General features: G+C 60.3%; 5 protein-coding genes across 5 annotated transcripts; all 5 read left to right on the plus strand.

Moving 5' to 3' along the window:
• Positions 1–4,581: 4,581 nt before the first annotated feature.
• LMXM_32_2560 (putative Unc104-like kinesin) lies at positions 4,582–10,809 on the plus strand (the record flags this gene model as incomplete). Its single annotated transcript, XM_003878463.1, has 1 exon — positions 4,582–10,809. The coding sequence occupies one exon, from the start codon at positions 4,582–4,584 to the stop codon at positions 10,807–10,809; it is 6,228 nt and encodes a 2,075-aa protein (XP_003878512.1).
• Positions 10,810–12,063: 1,254 nt separating this feature from the next.
• LMXM_32_2570 (metallo-peptidase, Clan MF, Family M17) lies at positions 12,064–13,647 on the plus strand (the record flags this gene model as incomplete). The annotated part of the gene is made up of 1 exon (XM_003878464.1): positions 12,064–13,647. One exon carries the CDS (start codon positions 12,064–12,066, stop codon positions 13,645–13,647), a length of 1,584 nt encoding a protein of 527 aa, XP_003878513.1.
• A 1,113-nt stretch (positions 13,648–14,760) lies between these two features.
• LMXM_32_2580 (conserved hypothetical protein) lies at positions 14,761–15,060 on the plus strand (the record flags this gene model as incomplete). The annotated part of the gene is made up of 1 exon (XM_003878465.1): positions 14,761–15,060. The coding sequence occupies one exon, from the start codon at positions 14,761–14,763 to the stop codon at positions 15,058–15,060; it is 300 nt and encodes a 99-aa protein (XP_003878514.1).
• A 740-nt stretch (positions 15,061–15,800) lies between these two features.
• On the plus strand, positions 15,801–17,513 carry LMXM_32_2585 (conserved hypothetical protein; the record flags this gene model as incomplete). The annotated part of the gene is made up of 1 exon (XM_003878466.1): positions 15,801–17,513. The coding sequence occupies one exon, from the start codon at positions 15,801–15,803 to the stop codon at positions 17,511–17,513; it is 1,713 nt and encodes a 570-aa protein (XP_003878515.1).
• A 998-nt stretch (positions 17,514–18,511) lies between these two features.
• On the plus strand, positions 18,512–21,676 carry LMXM_32_2590 (conserved hypothetical protein; the record flags this gene model as incomplete). The annotated part of the gene is made up of 1 exon (XM_003878467.1): positions 18,512–21,676. The coding sequence occupies one exon, from the start codon at positions 18,512–18,514 to the stop codon at positions 21,674–21,676; it is 3,165 nt and encodes a 1,054-aa protein (XP_003878516.1).
• Between the last annotated feature and the right edge of the window lie 163 nt (positions 21,677–21,839).

Consider the following 21,839-nt stretch of genomic DNA (forward strand, 5'->3'; position numbering starts at 1 on the left):
TACACGGCACCCCTCCCCCTCTCTGCCCCCCTTTTTTGGATATGTGTGTGTGCGCATGCACTGGATCTGTTCTCGCTGAGCTCCACGTCGGAGGCCCATCGCCTATGCGCTCATCCGTGGCCCCTGGCTAGAACGATGCCGAGTGTGCGATGAAGGATGCGAGACGGTGGGGGGGGGAGTGGGCGACTGCACATCAGAATGGTTGACGCTGTTTCATGTAGTTCCTCCCTGCTCTCTGTTTCTCTTGCTGGGTGACACCACATAAAAGCAGAAAAGGAAAAAAAGAAACACCGCGATGAGAGCATGCTGCGTGCAGGTGCGTGTGCGTGTGCTTATGTTACCTCCATTACTTGCGCCCATGAAGGTGGTGGTGGGGACACCCCTCTCGGTGCGTGGTATCCAATGTCTAGTAACCCCCTGCCACACTCTAGGGAGAGTGCCAAGCAGCCCTCCTTCCCCCATCCGCCAACCCTGTCAATGCCAGAACCGCTTCTGACCATGACAGGGTCAGAAGTGCCTACGGCGTGGCGAGGTCACATCGATTCATGCCCACTGATAAGTCGACGGCAAGGGCCTGGATGGCGTTGTGTTGGAGCGACCTGCTGCAGCGAACACATCTGTACCATGCATATGTATGGGAAAAAAGTGTCAGCGCGACTCGAGTTTATCACACCCGGCCCTCACGCCGCCTACAGAGGTGCGGACTGCCCGCGCCATCACGAGGGAAGGGGGTGCACCGGATGGCGACCGTCATGACGAGAGCGACTGTGGGTGACCTGTGAGGGGTTGGCGGTTGTGGGCAGAGCTTGAGGAAAAGCTCGTGGCCGGATGACGGAGTTGGCGCATTAGCTGTAAGGCATGTATGTAAGGTGGCTTGCGCAGCACGGGTATGGTGCCTCTGTGGCAGGGCTGCGGCCGGGTGCTGAGCGGTGGTTGAGCTCAAGCACTGTCGCCGAGAATCGACAAGTTGACGAACAACGAAAAAGCGAAAGCGTTTTTTTTTCTTGTGTTCCTTACTTTTCTACTTTTAAAACGAAAATATGTTTTTTGACGCCTCTCATGTGCTCCTTCCCCCTTCTCCACCATGTCCGTCTGCGTGTCCGTCTGCCTGGGAGAGAGAGCGAGAGCGAGGAAGACGCACGCACACGCACACAGTTTGACCAGTACAGGCTCCTTCATCTGTTCTTTGTGCCTTTCGCTGATCGTTTTTATTTTTCCTGTTCTTTGATCGGTTGACTCGCATAGAGGTTACGTGACGAGTGTGTCGCATGTCTTTTTCTATGTCTGTGTCTCTGTCCGTTTCCATCTCTGGCCGTGCCTCGGACGGCCAAACGCATCAGCGCCGATTTACTTATCTGCTCGCCTCTGTAGCGCTGCCTTTGTGCAGTACGTTGGACGGGACAAGCGCGCACCTCTTATTCGCGGTTGACCCCCTCCCCCGCTCCCGCCTCTCCCCGCCCCCGTCCCAAGCCGTATCCCTCTCCCTGGTGGACAAGTGGAACGCCCCTGGACCCGACTTCGTCGCTTGCTCCGTTTTTTTTTCGATCGCCGCTCCCTACTGTTTGCTGCGGTGATGCGTTTCAGCTCAACGCTAACTTGGCGGATGGCTGACGCAAGGTTTGTAGAGGGATCTTCGGAGAGGGCGCGTGTGCGGGTGCGTGTCTGTCGCTGGGAAGGGGTGGGGGTGGGTGGAGGACAATGGGAGGGCGATAGGAGAAAAAGGGAACGAAGAGCCGGCCTGTGCGTTGAAGTCCCCGCATGGACGTGCGCGTGTGTTCGAGCTCCAATGTTAATCCTTCATAATGTAAGACGAAAGCACCACCAAAGGAACCCAGTGGAGAGAGAGAGACGAGGGACGAGGGACGAGGTGCACAAGGGCCGTCTACACAGAGACTGTGATTCGTCAATTGAACAGCGATGCACACCGGAGTGTCGGTTCCTGTTTCGCAGCCCACACGTGTTGAGGACTGCAGAGCGAGCGCGCACCTGCTTTGGGCGTGGCGATGGGTACCAGAATTGTTTATGGTGTGACCTGGGGGGATGCACACATATCAAGGATTTGCGGAGCAATGCGTCAATACGCAACATAACACTTGACTCTGTCTTTACTCCCCTCCCCCCACCGCCATTGTCATCTTCACTTTCTCTATAGCAGCTTCAGCGTGCAGATAAATGGACGGACTGCCCCAAAAGACATCATGATGTGTGTTCTCTTGCTGGCACATGCGTTGACGCGCCACCTCACAACTGCATACGCATGATCCCTCCTCGATCACCGCAGCAAAGATGCTGCGGTGCACCTCTCACGCAGCGTAGCGCTTTTCACATGCCTCGTGATGTTCCGCTTTTTGCCTTCCTCGTTTGGCGAGGCCAGCCTGCCCGATTCCATGTCCCGCTTCCCTTCGCTTCCCTCTACCTTTTCTGGCAAGGCACCTCACCTTCTATCATCCTCCCACGTGTTGTTGTCGTCCCAGTCGACACGGCAGATTTTTCGTTGGTGTGGTTTCGTTGTTGTCCTACTTGCGAAACAAACACGCGCGTGCATCCCCGTCTTCCTGGCCCTCTCGGTGTCTCGGGCTTGTTCCTGTACGCCTTCACATAGCCGCTTCCGCTCTGCATCCTTCCCAGCGCCGTACTTTTTCCCGCTTTCTCGGTCTGAAGAGGCAGCGAAACCATGTCCGATGCGTACGGTGAACTGGAGAAGCTGCTTGAGCAGCACTAGCGCCATCATCAAGTGCTGCACGTCGCGTTGTGGGGCACGCACAGCATGAGGCTGTCGAAGAAGTAGAGGGCCCGTGGCGAAGAGACGGCTCTGCTCACCTGACACAAGCACGAACTGCAGACAAACGTCTGCATCAGGAAGCTGCCGGTGGTCGCCACGTCGGATGCAGACAAGCTGAGAGAAATTGGGCAGGAGAATCTTTTCGGGATGCTACGGCACCCACCTGTCCGAGTCAGCACTGTCGGCTTTGTTTGTGACGCGCAAGGCTAAGCTCTCGACGGAGACGGAGGTCTAATGGACTGGTGCACACACGCAGAACAACTTTGCGCTCCATGAGCCGGGCCTGAATCCGTGCTTCAAGGGTGCGTGTGAGGAGGCGCGCTACCGGAGCTCCACTTTTGGGCACGACCATGTACCGTTCCATCTTCCACCTCTGCGAGAGCGGCATGTGGATGGAGCTCGTCGATGCCATGCTCAAGGGCAGCAAGCCTATGTTAGCCGCCACTTCTGACGAGTTTCCTTGGAAACCAAAAAGCAACTCCTAGCGAATACGGTGCCGCTGTACAGGCCGGCGCTGGTTGAGCAGCTCCTGCTGCTCAGCGAGTTCATGGCGCGCATACGCACTGCCGCGTGCGCGAAGACAATGCGCATGCTGGTGTGCCGTGCGCATACTTGACTGAGAGGAGGACTGTTGCTACTCCGGTGCATTCGACGGCGGCGCTTCCTTGGATCAGCGCTACCTGTTGCTGCGCAGCTATGCTTCTGCTTAGCTTTCGTGTGCTGAGCTCGTCTTCCTGTTTTTCTTGTGCACATCATCCGCACGTGCACCTCCTGCGTTCTGATCGTCCACCCCCCAACCTTTTCCACTCGAACAAGCCACATGCCCACGCATACCTCACACCCCTGTCTCTTCTCTCCGATCACATCACCTACGCAGTTGTCGTTACTTGGCTGCCCTCTGTATAGCGCCGGGGGACGGGGCGGGCGCAACAGAGAAGCTTTTATTGCGTGCTCTCTCTCTCGTTATTTGCTCTTCGTCTCATCCTTCTTCATCGGCGTATTCCACCGCCTCCTCTCAGCCTGCGCTGCGTGGCGCAGGTGAGTCAACTACTCACACTGGCGTGGCAGAGTTTCCTTCTCCTACCCCCCCCCCCCCCACGGGCACGCTGCGAGCTGTTTTCATTGCTCGTACGGCGTGGGAGTCTGAAGGTGGCATTGGTGTCTCGGCGTCTGTTGTACTCTCGCGAGAAAGGGAAGACATAGCATCGGTGAGGGTGTTGTGGGGAGGGGCTTACAGTTGTTGTGTTCTTGCTAGCGTCTCGACTCTTGAGGGGAGGGGTGCAAACTACTTCTGCTCCTCTTCCGTTACGCGCTCTGTAGCTCTTGTGTTGTCTGCACCCAGCGACGCCTTCACTGAGTTGGCACCTTCTTTTATTTCCACTGGCGGCTTCTCATTCCCCTCTCCTTCCCTTTTTTCAGAAGTCGCTGCCAACTCCTTTGCGCATCGGCGACGGGTGGTCTGTGTGTGTGTGTACTAGGGGGCTGTTCGGTTGTTCCTTCGATTTCTTCTCTCGGTCGGAAATTGGCACCTCTAGCTCCTCCTCGCACCCCCGCTCGGCCACCACAGACACACACACACACACACACACATAGCTTACACCGTCCTTCATAAACCCCCGTCTGACCGCCGTCTCAACCTCTGTCACGGAGTGACACGGTGTCAGACGTGTTCCTTCACACGTTCCCGCACTGAAGTCACGTGCGCATCTTCTTCCTGGGCTATTCGTTAGGTGTGTCTCTCCTCTCTGGACGGAGCACAAGCGGAGACGGACAGCGCTGGAGAGACCGCAGTTCAAGAGATGAGCGAGAGCTCGAGGGGTGCTTCTCATGAGGCAGACTCGAGCCTGGCCCAGTCACCGGCAAACTCGAGAGATCCTAGTGTCCAGCCAAACAACAACTACGAGGAAGGACGCATCACTGTAAGTGTCCGCGTGCGGCCGCTGAATGCACGCGAGATGAAGCTGAACGCCGGGAGCTGTATCACTCCACTCGCAGCGTACAACACTCTCTACATCCTACCGCCAGGGGGGTCGGAGCAGGATGTGAATGCGCTGCTCGCCGTCGACCCACATCTGCGCGGCACTCGCCACCACCGCTTCACCTTTGACTATGTCTACCCAGTGGATTCCACACAGGAGCAGGTGTACGAGCAGATCGGGAGACCGGTGCTACAGTCCAGCTTTCGCGGCTACCACACATGCATTTTCGCCTATGGCCAGACGGGCAGTGGGAAGAGCTACAGTATGATGGGCGCAGATGGCGGCTGCTCCATCGACAATGCACCGGGTATTATACCGCGCCTCTGCCGTGAAATGTTTCTCGAGATGGACAAGGTAAAGCAAGCCGCCTTGGCGAACGAGGAGAACGTTGACTTTAGCGTCTACGTCAGCTACCTGGAAATCTACCGGGAACGTGTGCGCTCTCTCTTGAACGAGGTACACGATGCCAGTATTGTGACAGGCGGCAACGTGGAGTACGGGTCCCCCCCGCCGCGGGCCACATCGGGGTCTCTGCGTCGCCAGGGCTTGCTTCACGCGGCTGACTCGGCGGATGCTGCTCTGCGAGTGCGCGAGCACCCAACCCTTGGCGTCTATGTCGAAGGACTCACCGAAATCTCCGTGACGAGTGAGGAGCAGGTGCTACGACTCATGGTGCGAGGGAATCAGCGCCGGCACGTGGCATCGACTCGCATGAATGAAACGTCGAGCCGTTCGCATGCCATCTTTACGCTGCAGCTGCTGCAGAACCGTACACACGCCGTCCCGCCCGGCGAGGGCGGTGAAGGCGGCTCCGGCAGCGCGATCACAGGGGCACCAGTCACCACTGTGGCGACAATGACGAAGCAGCTGGGTGCCAAGATCAACTTGGTGGATCTTGCCGGCAGCGAGCGTGTCAAGGCAACCGGGGCTGATGGCGACACCCTCAAGGAAGGCGCGCAGATCAACAAGTCTCTTACAACACTCGGCATTGTCATCAATGCCTTGGCCGCCCAGTCCACCGCCACCACCAGGAGTTCTGCCGGACAGTCGCCAATGAAGTCCGCTGCTGCATCGAAGCGGCACATCCCCTACCGAGACTCGACACTCACCTTCCTCTTGAAGGAGTCCCTGGGTGGCAACAGCAAAACCTTCATGATTGCCACCGTTAGCCCCAGCGCAGACAGCTACGACGAGTCGCTGAGCACACTCCGGTACGCAGATAGGGCCAAGTCCATCGTGATGAAGGCGTTCGTGAATGAAACGGCCGGCGACAAGCGAATACGAGAGCTGGAGGAGGAGGTGGTACGGCTCCGCGAGCAAATCCGCTCGCTGCTTAGTGCCGAGACGAGGCGCTCCTCCACTCCAATGGCGACGCCAGCAGCAAGACCTGTGGTGCTCGCGGACAGCGACTCCTCTCATCAGTCTTTTTTTGTCAGAGGCGGTGACGGCAACGCTGCCGAGGACAACTGGATCGACCAGGACAAGAGTGACAGCCGTGAGACGAGCATGGCGCACTCATCGGGAGCCGGTAGGGAGGTGGCAATCGTGCTCGATGGTGAAGCGGAGCTGGCGGCCCCGCCCGCCGGCTTGAACGACCATGCGAGCAGGGGCGTGGAGGTATCAGAGCCAGCGTCACCAGTGGCGGACAGTCCTGTGACTTCCCGCGCCGAGTTTGTGGCAACGCTGAAGTCGGAGCTGCATCGTGCAGAGGAAATGATTCGGCAGCTTTCTGCGTCCGTAGAAGAGCGCAACGCGCACACTATCCAGCTTGTGAGGCGGCATGAGGAGGAGCAGGCGGTGATGCGGGCTATGGTGGCGGCGGTGGCAACCAAGGACCCCGAGAATAGTACCCCCGGTGCAGTGACGGCGACGATGCGGCTTTGTCGCGATGAGCCGTATCTGCTAAACATGGACGGGGCGGGTGACTGGGTTGTCGCGCATCTTGGGCCCGGCGAGACGCTTGTAGGGGTGTTTCCGCCCAACGGTGACGCCGCGAATGACACTGGAGCGGCGACATCTGCCACGAAGGATAATAAGGGAGATGAGATCGACAGCCCGTCGACGTCTTTTGACTCATCCCTCGTGCTGCCATCGTATCATGCCGGCTCTGACGCCGATGCGAATGAGGCGGCGCCCGATGAAGGTGCCGAGGTGCGATATGTTCGGCTGCCAAGGGAGTTTAGCGAGGGCGTTGGTGGGCCGCACTGCACCCTTGAGCGCTTCAAGGCGACGGACAGTGCCGCGACGCCTAGCTCGACAACGACACTAAGAGCGTACGCGGGGTACGAGACGTACGTAATCCGCCCCATGAACCGTAGCCCGTTTGTCGTCAAGGACGGTGACACGCTCCTGCTACAGAGCGGAGACGTGCTGGACATAGGTGCCCACCACATCCAGCTCAAGTACATGGACCCTGCAGAGCCCCCAGTGACTGCGCGTGAGCGGCGAACAGTTCGCATTGAGACGACAACATGCGTTGGCGAGGACGGCCAGAGTGTTGATTGGGCTGAGAGCGATCGCGGCATGGGCCTGGCTGCGGCTGCGCCTGCCTCTGCAGGCTCCAAGGAGGAGGAGGCGTTGATGCCGCTGCGGCGTTTTATCGGCTCATCTGATGCGCACTTGGACGCGGAGGGCGCACATGAGGAGGCGCGCGAGACACCCGGTGCGTCTGGGGACGGCGACGGCCGTGAGGGTGGTGGCATGAATACGACGTCGTCTTTCGATCGGGAATCCTTACATTCGGTGTTCGACAACGAAAACTCGACCTCCGCCGCCGCCGAGTACAATGAAGAGGACATTGGCGGGCGGCGAAACAGTCGTGAGGCCGGTATCGGCCCCACCATGGCGACGCCGCAGTCGCCATTTAGACCCTTCATTCCCACCCTGGACTTGGGCAAAGCGCTCCCAGTGAACCGGCAGTCAATGCTTCCGCCACAGCAGATGCCCCAACGGCATGACTCGGCGTCCGGTGTACCCTTCGACACGACGAGCGCCAACGCTGAGAATTCGGCATCCTCTGTCCTACTGTCGGACTCGGAAGTCCACTCAACTGCGAACCCCTCGGTGAGCGAGGGCATTAAGGCGCCTAGCCTCTCTATCCCCCTTCAGCGCCGGCCGACGCCGGCAGCTGTTGCGGGTGTGAAGACGCGAATGCCGAGCAAGCGTGCCCCGCAGACGGCGCACCTGAACTCCCACTCTGCGTTGTTCCCGTCAGAGTTGCAGTGGATGCGCCTCAAGGTGGCGTCGAAGTCATACCACAGTGAGCCTCCGCCACGCTTTGTGGGTCGCTACAATCTCGTCCTCGTGGGGGCATCCGGCAGCGGCAAGAGCAGCCTTGTGCGGAACTTGCAGACAGGGGACACGACATGGCTGCAGTCTGCTTTATCAACACTCATGACGGCCGGGCGCACCTACACGGGGGCCGATGCCCACGGCAACACACTCGCCTCGGCAGAGACGCATCCCACAATTGGCATTAACACCACCATCCTGACGGTCGCCGGCGCGACACCGATGCGCCTTCACGTGTACGAGCTTAGCGGGACGCCGTGCTTTAGCCCACTACTAGACCAACTCCCATCGCGCCGGGTGACATACTTGTTATGCTTCCCGCTAGACGGCGGACCGTCGCTCGTTGCCTTGCGCGGCATTATCGAGGACATTTTGTGCCGCACAGACAGTCACACAGTGTCACTGGTGTTGGTTGCCACACACGCACACTACAGCACCGCTGCCCATGGCAAAGACAGCAGCGGCAGCCTCTTCTCTCGCCGCCTTCCGGCCGTGCGACAGGAGATGCTGCAAGCTCAGATGGAAGAGGTGGAGATGCAGGTGGTCAGTCTCGTTCAGATGCTGCAGCCGTATGCACAGCTGCGCCCTACCGTGGTGGGCCGGTTCGCAGTTGACAACGTGCACCGCCAAGTGTACTCAATCGGGTATCGGGCGGTGGAGGGGTTTCCCGAGTGGCTGCAGTGGCTCGGAGACCTAGCGCGTGACCGGTGCCGGGGTGATGTGGATTTCGCCAACGGACTCGTGCCTGCACGGTGCATGGAGCTCAGCTGCCAGGTGGGTCTGCTGCGGGAGCTTGGCAAGTGGTGCCTGCCGCTGCGTGATTTCAAGGCGCTGGCAACGGCAGTCAGTACGCAGTACGACACAGCTGAAGCCGCGAGCGCCTCCCTCGCCAAAGACACGCTGCGCCAGCATGTGCAGCTGCTCGCAGACTGGGGCGTGCTGGCGCATCGCTTCCGAAGCACACCGCTATGTCGACATGTGGTTCTTGATGTGGCGTGGCTCTGCCGTGTGCTGACAACGCTGGCGTGCTGCGCGCTAGTCGGCGAAGCGGAGTTGGGTGGGGTCAGGACCGCGGATTCCGCTACGATAGTTGCCGCGGCCGGCAAGCGAGGCGCGGCGCTTCGGAATCGAAAAGACCCGGCACTGCGTATCTTGTTCACCCCCGATGTGACGCGAATCGTCGATGTGATGAAAGTCGCGAGTATAGACACGGTACATCTTCTTCGTTATGGTGTCTTGCCGATGCCCGTTCTCGTGACGATGCTGGAGCCCCACTTCAAACCATGTGACAGTAAAGGAGCTGCCGCCGCCGGCAGCGGCGGCCTTGAGGCAGGCACTAGTGCCGTGAGGAGAACAGACAACCTCGCCGTCGCTGACTTCGACCAGGCTACGAGCAACGTGCGCTATAGCGTTCCGCTGGCTGGTGTACTCGAACTCCTTGTACTGTGCGACGCTATCATTCTGGGGCACAAGCTGCTCCTCAGCCCATCCGCCGAGGAGGCGGTACGAGCTTCTACGACGTCTCCGCAGGATTTAGTGGGGTGCCCACCCAGCCTTCCCGTCTCAGCCGCATCACAGCAGCAAGGAGGCTGTGCCCACGATGACGACGACCGCAGCCCGGATGACATCAACCCGGCGGAGGAGGGCTTTGTTGTGTACCCGCTGAGTTGTCGCACCCCCGCATCTGCTGGCGTCACGTTGCTTTTCCCGTGCTTCCTTTCCGGTCCATTCTACCTGTTCAAGCTCGACATGGTTCCACGCAACTTCTTCCCGAAGCTCATGTGCCGCCTAGCCACGGTATCGGACAAGATCTACCTCGGCCCTGTGCAGTCGCAGAGCTGGAGTTCACCAACGCAGTGGTGGGCAACGGATGCGGCGCGTGTGCGAGGTGTTGTTGGCGGGAAAACACCGGCGACGCACGGCCCGTTCGACTCCTACTTTTCGGAATGCGCTGGTAGGTCGTTTGTGCTGCCTCGATTCTCGACGTACTGGACGGAGACCGCCGCGGAGGTCTCACCGCGACGGCGAGATGGACTATGGTTTGATGCGGCATGGCTGGTGTACAAGGACTCGGAGCACGACGATGACTGCGAAGGCGACAACTGCCGCGTGCTTGTGCGGCTGGTACACCACAGTGTGTTCCTGTCTTTCCACTGTCACCAGGCGTGCTCGTCATTGGGCACGAGCGGTGGCGGTGCTAGCCCTGGCGTTCAGGATTTTTACGAAGCCGTTCTCGAAGTGGTCCGGCACGTGGTAGAGGAGTTCCCCGGAAGCAGATGCAGCGAGTCTATGCAGTGCTGTGTTGACCCTGTGATACTGCTTGAGATGGAGATGAAGCACCCCGCTCTTCAGTCCGACCAAGAGGCGGCAGCCTTGCACCGTCACGTGCGATTTGCCAGCATCAACGACAACCTGAACAGCCTTGAGCGCGTGCTTGCCAAGAGCGGCTGGGCGCTGCAGACTGCCCGCACCTCCCGCCGCTCTCACACGTCACGTTCGGAAGATGGTGAGGACGAGAGCGCCTACGTGCCACTACTGCGCAACTTCAGCGCCACGTGTCCGCTTGACGTTGCCGAGTGCATTCGGCGCTGGAGGACGGAGCAGCACTTCGACATGTCCACTGAGCTGGAGGCACGGCTGATGGGTGCACTGCAGGAGCTTGGTACATGCTACCATGGGCCGGCACCGGTCGCTTTTAACAGCTGTTTCGCGCTGGATCGCTTGCTGGACGTGCTGACTCACATTGACACGGTGTGAGAAGGGAGAGAAGCGTGTGTGTGTATGTGGGGTGGGGAGAGAAGGGGAGGGGTGGGGGTAGGCGATGGCCGCGAACGCGGACCGGCTCAGCGTGGTGGTATCTTTTTATCATTATTATATTATCATTTTTTTTCGCGTGTGTGTGTGCTTCCTTGCGTGGTCTCTCCCCACATTGCGTGGCTCCACTCACGTGTGAATTCCTTGCCTTTGCCTGCTTTCTTTTTTTTGGTTGTTCTTCTCCCGTTCTCGCTGCCCAACCAAGAGGCATGTGAGCTTGTCTGTCGTTGTTCTTGTTGTGTATCGTGTGCGGGGCCCTCCCTCACCGAGCAAGGGGACGACAATGACAATAGTAATAATCAAAGCAGACTGTACGCGCTGCAGTACGGAGGCGGCGCGGAAGCGTACTTGTGTGACATGGCACGCTGTGATATGATGTGGGGCATTGCGTCATGCTTCTTCACTACCGGCCACCCACACCCCCTCGCCCTACTCCCGGAAGTACGCGGTCGTGTCTTTGTGTAGCCATGCCTGTCGCAGAACGCACGTGGATGTTCGTGTTTATTATGGATATGAGTGCAGCATACGTGAGTGTTTCTGTCGCCTCGAATGTTTGCCAACGCGCCTTCCTGCTTGCGACCGCTGCTAGCACCCCCCTCTCCCCCCTCTCCCTCCTCTTCCTCCTCCTTCCGTGCAGTTACGAGAACCTCACCGATGCGACCAGGACTTCGACATATGAAGAGGCTCGCTTTGCGCGTACACCTGTCACTCTGTTGCCTGCGCGTGTTATGAGGGCTTGTCATGCGGATCTATCCGTGTGACAGTGCGCATTGCTTGCCTTTGAGTTCAACGCGTGCCCACTCTACCCCGTCGTCTTCTGTCTACCCTTCACCGTCGACAATCAACTCCTCCTCTCTTGTACTCTCTTACGTTGCCCTGCGCCACTGACGTGCATATACGCACGATGGTGCATGCTGCCATGCGCGCCATGGTGCCACATGATCTGCCAAGTTGCATGCAAGCACAGATCCGTTGTGTCCCTCGCATCTTCCGCGTCGCAGCACATCTATCTACATATCGAACCCTTTGTTGGTCCCTATCGTGCCCGGTGTTTTGCTTCCGTTTCCGCGTGTTCAGCAAGTGCCATAGCCGGCTCGCACAACCCTCTCTGTTTGGGTCTTTTCATAGGCTGGCTCTTCTGCAGGCTCTGCTCGTCATAGCAGCTGTCGCAGCCGTACGAGGAAGGTGCATTGAAAGATGAGCACCTACAAGCGCATCCGCTCCAATTCGACGTACGAAGAGGCGAACGTGTCCGCCTTCGTGGCCAGCTGCGTGGAGTATGCGAGCAACGTGACGCTCCACGTGGCGGAGACGGGTCGCGCGCTGACTTCAAAGACGGGACAGGTGCAGACGGTGCTTGTGCTGGGCACGGATGCGCAACTGAAGGAGATGACCGCGATGGCGGTGTGCCCGCACTACGATGAGGCGGCGTGCGCTGCTGCCGCGACAGCGCCGGAGTCGCGTGCACACGTGGTGAAGGTGACGGCGACGTTACGGCTGCTGATCGGGAAGGTGCCGTCCGTTGCGTCGCGCCACAACTGTGCGTCGCGGCCCGACCAGGTGAGCGAGATCGTGAAGCAGGCGATGGCGGAGTGCCCCGCCGCGGACGCCGAGGCTGGGCTGGACATCTACTACGTGGGCAGCGGCTACGAGGTGAGCGTGGCCGTCGCGATTGCGCGGTCGTGCAAGCAGTCGTTCACTGCGAAGCGCGGGCACGCGGAGCAGAGCTACCTGAACGTTGGCCGCCCGGTGCGCGTGGTGATGCCGTCCGGCAAGCCGGCGCAGCTCGCTGTGATTGCGCACTGCGTGCAGCTGTGCCAGCGGCTGGTGGACGCGCCAACGAACCTGCTGGACACGTTGACGTTCACGGAGATCGCTGAGCGGTGGGCAGCAAAGCTGAAGGCAGCCGGCATCGACGTGTCCGTGAACGTGATCGCTGGAGAGGAGCTTCGCGAGCGTGGGTACGGCGGTGTTTACGGTACAGGGAAGGCCGCTGAGTACCCGCCGCACCTTGTGACGCTGTCGTACAGGCCGAAGGCTGGTATGTCACCCAAGGATCGGATTGCACTTGTGGGCAAAGGCATCGTGTACGACACGGGCGGCCTTTCGATCAAGTCCCGCGAGGGCATGTGCTCGATGAAGCACGACATGGGAGGTGCAGCGGCCGTGTTCTGCGGCTTGTTGTGCCTGGCGATGATGCGTGCGCCTATTGAGGTGTCAAGCATCTTGTGTCTCGCTGACAACGCCGTGGGCCCCCGCTCACAGCGGAATGATGACATCCTGCGCATGAAGTCCGGCGTCACTGTAGAGATCAACAACACAGACGCCGAGGGCCGCCTTGTGCTCTCGGACGGTGTCTACCATGCCTGCAAGGAGCTGAGCTACACGCCGAGCATCATTGTAGACATGGCGACGCTGACAGGCGCGCAAGGCATTGCGACCGGTCAGCACCACGCTGCCATCTACACGAACTCAGAGGCCAGCGAGAAGCGCTTCGTGGCCGCCGGCAAGGCGTGCGGCGACTTGTGTTTTCCAGTGGTGTACTGCCCTGAGTTTCACAGCGCCGAGTTTGTCAGCGCTGTGGCCGATTGCAAGAATAGTGTGAAGAACCGCGCCAATGCACAGGTGAGCTGTGCCGGGTACTTTATTGGCAACAACCTGTCCAAGGACTACGAGGGCGAATGGGTGCATGTTGACCTGGCCGCGCCCGCGACCCGCGATGAGGCTACGGGGTTTGGTGTCGCCTTGATTGTGCAGACGTTTGCAGCGGAGCTGTTGTAGATAGGATTTCGCCGTCACGCCACATCACTAAGGAAGTGGGGGAAGGGGCTGTGGCGGTGGTGATGGAGCGGTGTCTGAGGAGCCACGGACCCCTCCCCCTCCCTCTCCCTTTTGCGCCTGTAACCCATCGGCCGGAAAAACGCAACACACACACAAAAACACAATCCTCCGTGCTGTATCCATCCTCACTCCTTTTTCGTTGTTGTTTTCACTACCTTTTTTTGATTGTATGGGTATCGGCCGCACTCCCTGATGGCATCTCTTACACACTCCTCACTCAGGCCCTCCCTCCCCTTCTCTCCCGAATCTCTGCTGCCGTCGCAGTGGCAGTGAGGGCTCTGCCTTGCTCCCTATCACTCCGCTCGATGCATAAGAAGGGTGCTGCAGCGCTCCTCGTCCGTGTTGCCCCACTGCGGGATCGGCGCTGTCCATTCACCCAAGCTGGACCATATCACTCCCCTCCCCGTCCTGTGCTCTTTTCTCTGTTCGCCTTTTCTTTCCCTTGTCGATCGGCGCATGTGTGGACGGCACAAAGCGAAGAGGCTGCTGCGTCACAGCGTCCTTCCCTTCCTTATTCGCGCGTCTGTGAGTGTCTGTCTCGCTCATCGGACGTGCGCAGAGCGACGGCCCCACCGCCACACACACACACACACACATACACACATACGCACATGGTTTGAAAAGCGTTTCGATACACACACCCGTGTCTGCAGAGCAGGTCTTTCCATGGTCGACAGGGAGGGAGAGCTCTCTACCGCATAGCTGATCCTCGTGTCTTTTTTTTTCTTCTAAATGGCCCCTTAAGGCTGCTAAACACACACACACACACACACACACACACACACAAGCAGAGCACGCGCCTCCCGCCGCCCCCCCTCCCAACAAAACGACGTCGCCCTCTTCCGGTTCCGAGCTCCGCCTTTCTGGTTTCGTGCCTCCCTCTTACTCAGTGCGTCAGGGCAACGACTGCTTCCCCGCCCTTGCGAGAAGACTCATTTTACCTCTTCTCTCTCGCTATCATTCTCTTAGGCATTCTCCCTCCCCCGACGGAGTGTCTGTTGACGCCCTCCCCCTTCCCACCTTTCTTCTTTTGTGGACCCGCGCAGGTAAGTCATGGGGCTCCCAGGCTGGATGCGGCGGTGCGAGATCTATGCGATCTGCATGGTGTGGCCCATCGCCACCGTGGTGGGACTGGTAGGCACCTACCGTCTCTTCATATGGAGCTACGGCGGTCGTGAATGCTTCCGCTACGTTGCCATTCAGGAGCCGTTTAAGGAGGAGTGGTATCAGGCGAACCCCAAGTCGGCGCTTGGCATGGACACGCCGCTCTCGCACGTGCCCAAGTACCTGGAGACGCCAGGGTACACCGTCGATGGGGCCACGGACGATCATCCACACCACCGCAACTTCTAAGCGAACACATAAGATGCCAAAGACTCGCCGATTATACCGTGGGCTCTCTCGAAGCCCGCCTGCCCATTGTCGTGTTCCAGAAGCTGTGCTTTCTTTTCCGGACCTCCCCCGTTTCACCACCCTGTGCGCATTCGCGTGCTGGCGTTAAGGGCGCGTCGAGCTGCGCTACGTGTTGGTGCCTACTCACGATTTCCTTTCTTGCGAACACACGACAACTCGTGCGAGGGTGGCGGTGTTGCTTGAAGGATCTAGCGTGTTACGCTAGTTGCTTTCTGTAGCGGTGCTCTGTGCTTCCGCGTCTCTGTGTCTACATGTTCCCTTGCGTGGTTGCAGTGCTCGACAACAGCTAGCGCACACTCCTGCCAAGACCCACTGGCTGTAGCCTCCCTCTCGGTTCTCCTTCGCCGTCCACAGTAGGCCGCATCATCTCTTTACTTCACAGCATGGCTTTCTGGTGCTCGAAGGCACATCCGGTGAGCCTTTGACGCGTGCCATCGGCGTGCCGTTGCATGTGTAGCTGAACGGCCGGCCTCAATCTCGTGCCGGCCTCATGCACGCGTTTCAGCTCGAACGTCATTAGCGCCTCTACTTCCCCCTCCTTCGGCCCCCCGACCTGATCTCTCATGGCATAGGGACATATCTTGCACGCCGCACAGCGCATACGTGGCGGCCCCGTACGAGGGTGAGTCTGACTTCTTCCCGCCCCTCTCTCCGCCGTTTTGCTCGCACCCTCCTTCCGCATGAGATGTTCCGCCAGCTTCCTTTTTTCCGGTGCCCCTCCAGCTGCTGGCAGTGCTTCGGGTCAGCGTCAGCACGCGTTGCGTCCTCCTCCTCCTCCGCCCACAGGCCACCTAGACCGCGAAGGCCAGACAAGCCTTGATGACAGGAGAATGTCCCCGCCAGCGCTTCGACCACGCAGCCACAGCAGCAGCTGGCGCAGCCGTGCCCCTCGCCCTGTCACGGCTCGCCAACTCTGCCGCGCTATTCTCGGTATGGATCACGTTGGCGTCTGCGCAGCGGCGGTTGGCAGGCACTGCAGTCCCCATGCAACACAGGAACCGCAGACTTGTGTGCTCCCGTCAGCGTCAACCTCTATTGCGTCTGCACCGTGTGGAGAAGGTCACGAAGTGCGTGGTCACAGACACGGTTTGCCCGAGGCCGTCCGCGCTGCCCGCCTGGGCGAGAGTACCATTCAGCTGGATGCAGCCGCGTGCCACCGCGTTGTTGTGTGTGGTCGCATTGTACGCTGCATCGACGCCTTTTCCAACGGTAGCGTCGCCGCTGCAGCACGGGCCGTCGCATCTTCCGTGTCGCCAATTGTGATTCCATATGACCTCTTGTGGCTCTCCGACACCACCGGTGTCGTTTGCGTGTTGCGGCTCCGTCCTGCTCTTGTGCACAGGCGCGCACCGCTTCCTTCCACGAGTTGCTTGGGCGGTGGATGGACGAACGTGCCCGCGCGCGATGGGCGCTGCGACCCACTAGGTGCCGCTGGTGTTGGGCTGTCACACCCCTTTGCCGCTGTTGACGCCGGCGGAACTACGCCTCTTCTCATGTCTGCAGCGGCACGCGCGTCGCTGCCGGACCGCAACTCATGCTCGCCTGTGCGTGAGGAACGGCAGTGCCCTAATGACTTGGGCAGTGGCGAGGTGACCCACAAGGGAATCGGTTTGGGCACGGAGGCGACAGTAGCTATGGTAAACCTTGGCCTCGAGTATAAGAATGACTATGTCCTCAGTATGAACGACTACGTGGTGTGTGTAGGGTCTCTTGCCTTCGCCGACGTTGATGTACAGACGAGGCATGCTCTGGAGTCGTATGCCAGCGATCTACGCCAGGCTACCTGGGCTGCAGCCACGTCTTCGCGGTCATCTTTCTCCCCCTTCTCGGGCGACGCAGCATCCTTCATCGGCACTGGTGATGCCTCCGGTGACGCGGGCTGTCCTGCGTGCGGTGCAGATGGAAGAGATCCCGATATCGATGAGGATGGAGCTGCGGTTAGCCTGGAACACCGCTCAGCGCCAGCACCGCCGCCGCGGCAGGCGTTTGTGTTACTCCCAGGCAGCGAGGTGCCACTGACGCTGGACGCGGCACGGGCGCAGCTGGGTGTGGTTGGATCGCTGCCATCGAGCACCCATTACCTCACCGCTGCTGAAGCCGCGCAGTGGGGCTGCACGCATTTTGATCATGCCGCCCCGAGCTCAACGCTGTCGTCATTCTCGGCATCCGAACTCCGCGACCACAGCGACGGAAGGAAGCTAGCGACCTCTGCCGGCTGGGTCACCTCAACGGCGCCCCCCTGTGCCGGGGCTGACATGAATGCAGTACCGCTCATGGGCATCAAGGGACATCCACGCCTCGTGCTTGACACGAATGAATGCTTGTTTTGGTGGCTTGCGGCGGCCGAGACGCACTTGCGCTTGCGCGCACGCGCGTCAGCCCCCCTCGCCTAGTGCCTGAACCGACCTTTCCCCGACCCCTCCCCTCGGGGAAGGATAGCGTTTATGGAGAGATAGAGAGGCACAGTCTTTCTCTCCTCAACTCTCCTTGTTTTGTGTTCCTCTTTGCTGGGGTTCCTCACATCCCCTTGCGCGTCTCTGCTGCGATCTGCTACTCCTCGTGCTCGCTTTCAATTTCGTCGCGCTCACCGCGGACAACCGCCCCTGTTCCCTACACACAGGACAAGGGCGATGGACGGCGACACAGGCGCCTATCACGTGGACAGCGCACAGCGCACTGGGCGGCTGTCTTGTCGTCTCTCGGCATGCAGGTACACGGTGGCTGTGGAGAAAGGCAGTACACACACATACACCTACATGTGTCTTGTATGTAGTGTGACGCGTGTGGTTCTACTTTGGTTGTCTCACGCGTCATCACCTCCCCTGCTCTCCACCCTCACCACGTTCTTCTCTGCCCCCCATCCCTCCTCTTCTCTGCACCTCGTTTGCGTTTCCGCTTTGCGTTGTTGGTTTGGCGTTGACGCAGACGTTACCCCCCCCCCCCCCCCACACGCACACACACACGTGTGGGATGAGTACTGCTGGATCAAGAAGTAACGGACCCCGCGCACTTTGCTCAGGCCTCTCCACCCGGACTTTACTCTGCGTCCACCTCTACTTATCCCTTGTGCTGACGCTAGCCAGACGCAATGCGGCCAGGCGGACGTAAGCGCTGCCGCAGCGGCTCCTGTTCTCCGCCGCTTCAGACCACGTATGATCTTGACAGCGGCGGCGGTGTGCCGGCTGCTGCAGCCTCTGCGCTGGCTGAAGGCAGCAATCTTTTCGCGTCCTGCGGACTGCTTCGAAATCGACAGAGCCACATCGGTGACATAGGTGCCGCCGGTCTTCGCGGTGGTGGCGCGGCAGCCGCAGCCGACGTGTATGTCCTTCGGAAAAACTTGCTACACGTGCAGGCACTCCAGGAAGTGCTGCGACGCACCTCGCTAGCGGAGATGCGCGACCGCGAGGTCGTGGAGTGTCTGCTCGGGACGGAGCAGTGGCTACGCGAGCTGAACCGTCCGTTGGCGTCGTCGGTCGTCGACGGCAGCGCCAATTTTGGCGCATCATCATTGCTCAGTGGGTTTCCGCCGTGCGTGGAGGGCGACGCAGTGAGAAGTGCTTACCGTAGTGCCCTCTCGGAACTGCGCCTACTCGTGCTTGGCGTCTTGAACACAATGCCATGGTGGCGCGTCGTCGAGGCGGTGGCGGGCAACCCGGCAGCGGCGCAGACGCGCGGATCACGCACGGCTAGCGCCGGCGGCGGCGATCACAGCGGCAGCGAAGCTGGAGGTGCACGGGTAGCAGCGCGCCACGCTAGCGGTCGGGATCGTTCCGTGGCAGCGCTCCACGTCATCACGCGTTGGCACGTGCGACTCCAAATTGCCTTCGAGCGGGTGTGTCTGGTATTGATTGATCAGTCGCAGCAAACCGTGCGCGGCGTTCTCGAGGTGCTGCTGAAACCATGTCAACTGCGCCCACCCGTGCGCGACGGCGCGCGGCGTTCCATCCCGAGCGACAGCTTCATCCGCGTCCTGAACGCGGTGGCGGCCAAGTACAGCCCCAACTATGTTGTGGAGTTGCTCGAGGGCTGCATTGCCGACTTTATGCCGCGGCGGCGGTGGGCGGAACGACGGCACCACGTGGCGTGTACCGCTGTGTTGCTGTACTTGGCACTGGAGGGGCACACCCCAGCGTACCATCCACGCCTCGGCAACAGCCAAAGCTTGCAGCGCGCGGTGGGACTTTTAAAGTCGCTGCGCTCGCGGCACGTCGATGGAAGAGGTGATCTGAGCGGCTCTCCGTGGCTGCTGCCGCCCGCCACGGGCTCCTACTCCTTGACCCTCCCAGGAGGCACGTCAGAGGAGAGCGGAACCGACCTGGGAGGGTTATCCTCTCCGATGTCGGCAAGGCAGCAGTGCCACCACGCCTCACTGTCGTCGATGCTTCCAACGACCGGCGTGCTTCCGTCAGGCTACGTGAGCGCGACGCTCTTGGAGGGGGCAAGGGCTGGCGAGGTGTCGCTGCGACAGCCGACTCTGCCACATCCATCTCCACTTGGAGACAGCTCGTCCTTGATGGATACCACCACGACGGCGAGTGACACAGAACTGAGCGACGGCGGCGCGCGTGGCGGCGGTCGCGCGAGGTCGGCCGTGAGCGACGGTCTCACGGGTGGCCCATCTGGACGCTACGTCAGAGCCGCCTTTGCTGGCGGTGGTGGTGGTAGCGACAGCTCAGCGGCAGCAGCGGCCCGCAGGAAGGGTAGATCTGGTGGAGGGGTAGCTGGCCAGCTCAGCAGCGAGGGCGGCAGGGGCGTAGCTGTTGTGCCTGGTACGGCAGTAGCAGCCGGCGCGCCAAGCTTTCTCGATGTAACGGTAGAGCACAACAACAAGCTCCTGTCGTACCGGAACGACATTGTGCGCGTGCTGCTGAACCGGCTGCTGGATGTAGAGTTGACGCTAGAGCCGAGAGATGCAGAGGAACAGCAGGGCGGATGGTCACGTCTCGGGGGCATGTACGGGCTCGGCGGCGGCGGCCCATCCTGCGCGATGTCGCTGACGTCGCGCCAGGCGTCTGTCCGCGGCAGCCCGTTCGGCTCTCCAGCGACGCCCGGGCCGGGGAGCCCGTCAGCCCTCCTTTCAGTGTCGGCATCGTTGCTTCCGGGTGGGAGTGCCGGTGGTTCGGTCAGTGCCTTCCCCAGCACCCCGATCACTGCTGCAGACGCGGGCACGTCACGACCAACCGCGACTGCGTCCTCTGGCCGCAGCAGTCCTGCATCCTTCTCGCCCACCGCATTTCTCCTTCCACGGTCGGACTCGCTTGGCCTCATTGCTGGCACTGGCCTTGCTGACTGGAGTTCTGCGGCCGCCTCGCCCGGTGCCTCGCTGGCCTCAGCGCAGCCCCTCGAGCGTTTCTTCAACACACTGTCGCAGCCCTATCTCCGCATTCTGCGCGACTGCGCAACGCTCGTGTACGGGCGACTGGCGGATGACCTCCGTCGTCAGCAGATCGCCGGTTCGTGCGGAAACGCTGATTGGTGGATGGACATTGTGGCCTTCTATTTAGCCGTCGTGACGCGGGTGGATCGGCCAGTGTACTTGCTGTACCTCGCCCCTAGTCTGTCAATGCTTGGGACGGAGGATGAGCCCGTAGGGCTGCTGCACAAGCTCATCACTCTTGTTATCAAAGGTAGCATGCCAGTGGAGCAACCCCGCAGCAGCAGCAACATGAGTGGCGCCTTTTCCCGCTCGTCTGCGATGTGGACGTCATCGGCGACGGCATCTGTCTTCAGCGCTTCGTCTTTGCCTCTTTCGACGGTTCCTGCGCAGCCGGTGCGTCTGCGCATGGCGCCCCCGACGGGTGCCAGTCGTCGGGTCGTTACAATGGAAGAGCGCCTGCGTGCGGCTCGTCACATCTTTCCACTCTTTCGCTTTCTGCATAGCCGCATTGACGAGACCAGTGGGGAGGGCGTGCGGCGCCGGCTGCTGAAGTGGACTGCACAGGAGCTGCGCCGGCTTGGCGGTTCCTCCGCCTCGGCTATGGGGAGCAGCGGTGGGCCAGGCGGAAATGTGTATACGCGCAGCCGTCTGCTGCCCTCGCGAGAAACGCGTCTAGCCCTCGTCACCTTCGCGCAGTGCGCGGCGATATCAGAGTTGATGGGGGTGGATGTGGTGCCGCAGCTCAGCAGCGCCGGCAAGGCGGCCCGCGACTCTTCTCGGTTTACGTCGAGCACCGCCTATGGAGATACCTCTGACGGCATTGCGGCCGCCTTGGAGCCTTTCCTAAACCGATACACGTTGCAGAGTGAGCCGCCGGCAGATGATGGGGATAATGAGAACAGCAACTGCTCAGCACCTTCGTCGTCTGCATCTCTGTCGGAATCATCGTCACTGCCATTGGCGTCGGCGTCTTTCTCGATGCGTCATCCGGAGGAGGCCAGGCTGAAGGCATCCGGAAAGTCCGCAGCGACTGCTGCCGCAGGGGCACCGTCTGTGACTCCATGTGACACGGAGCACAGCCAGCGCCGTCGTCCTATCGACCTTCGACAAATGGAGTTTGAGGGGTTGCTGCAGCCGAGGTTGATGGCGTGCTGCCCATGGCAGGCGTGGTTGAGTTGATGTGTTCTTACCAAAAAAGAAAAACGCGCGCGCGCTGGCGATGCCATTCTGTTGTGCAGCAGCTGTGCTTCTGGGCACGCAGGCCTAAACAAAGGCAAAAGGTTGCAGAGAGACCCCTCCTTTTTTTCTGGTGTTGTTGTTTTATGCCGCCCTTCGGTGCGGG

Source organism: Leishmania mexicana, chromosome 32, assembly GCF_000234665.1.
Source record: "Leishmania mexicana MHOM/GT/2001/U1103 complete genome, chromosome 32".
NCBI lineage: Eukaryota > Euglenozoa > Kinetoplastea > Trypanosomatida > Trypanosomatidae > Leishmania > Leishmania mexicana.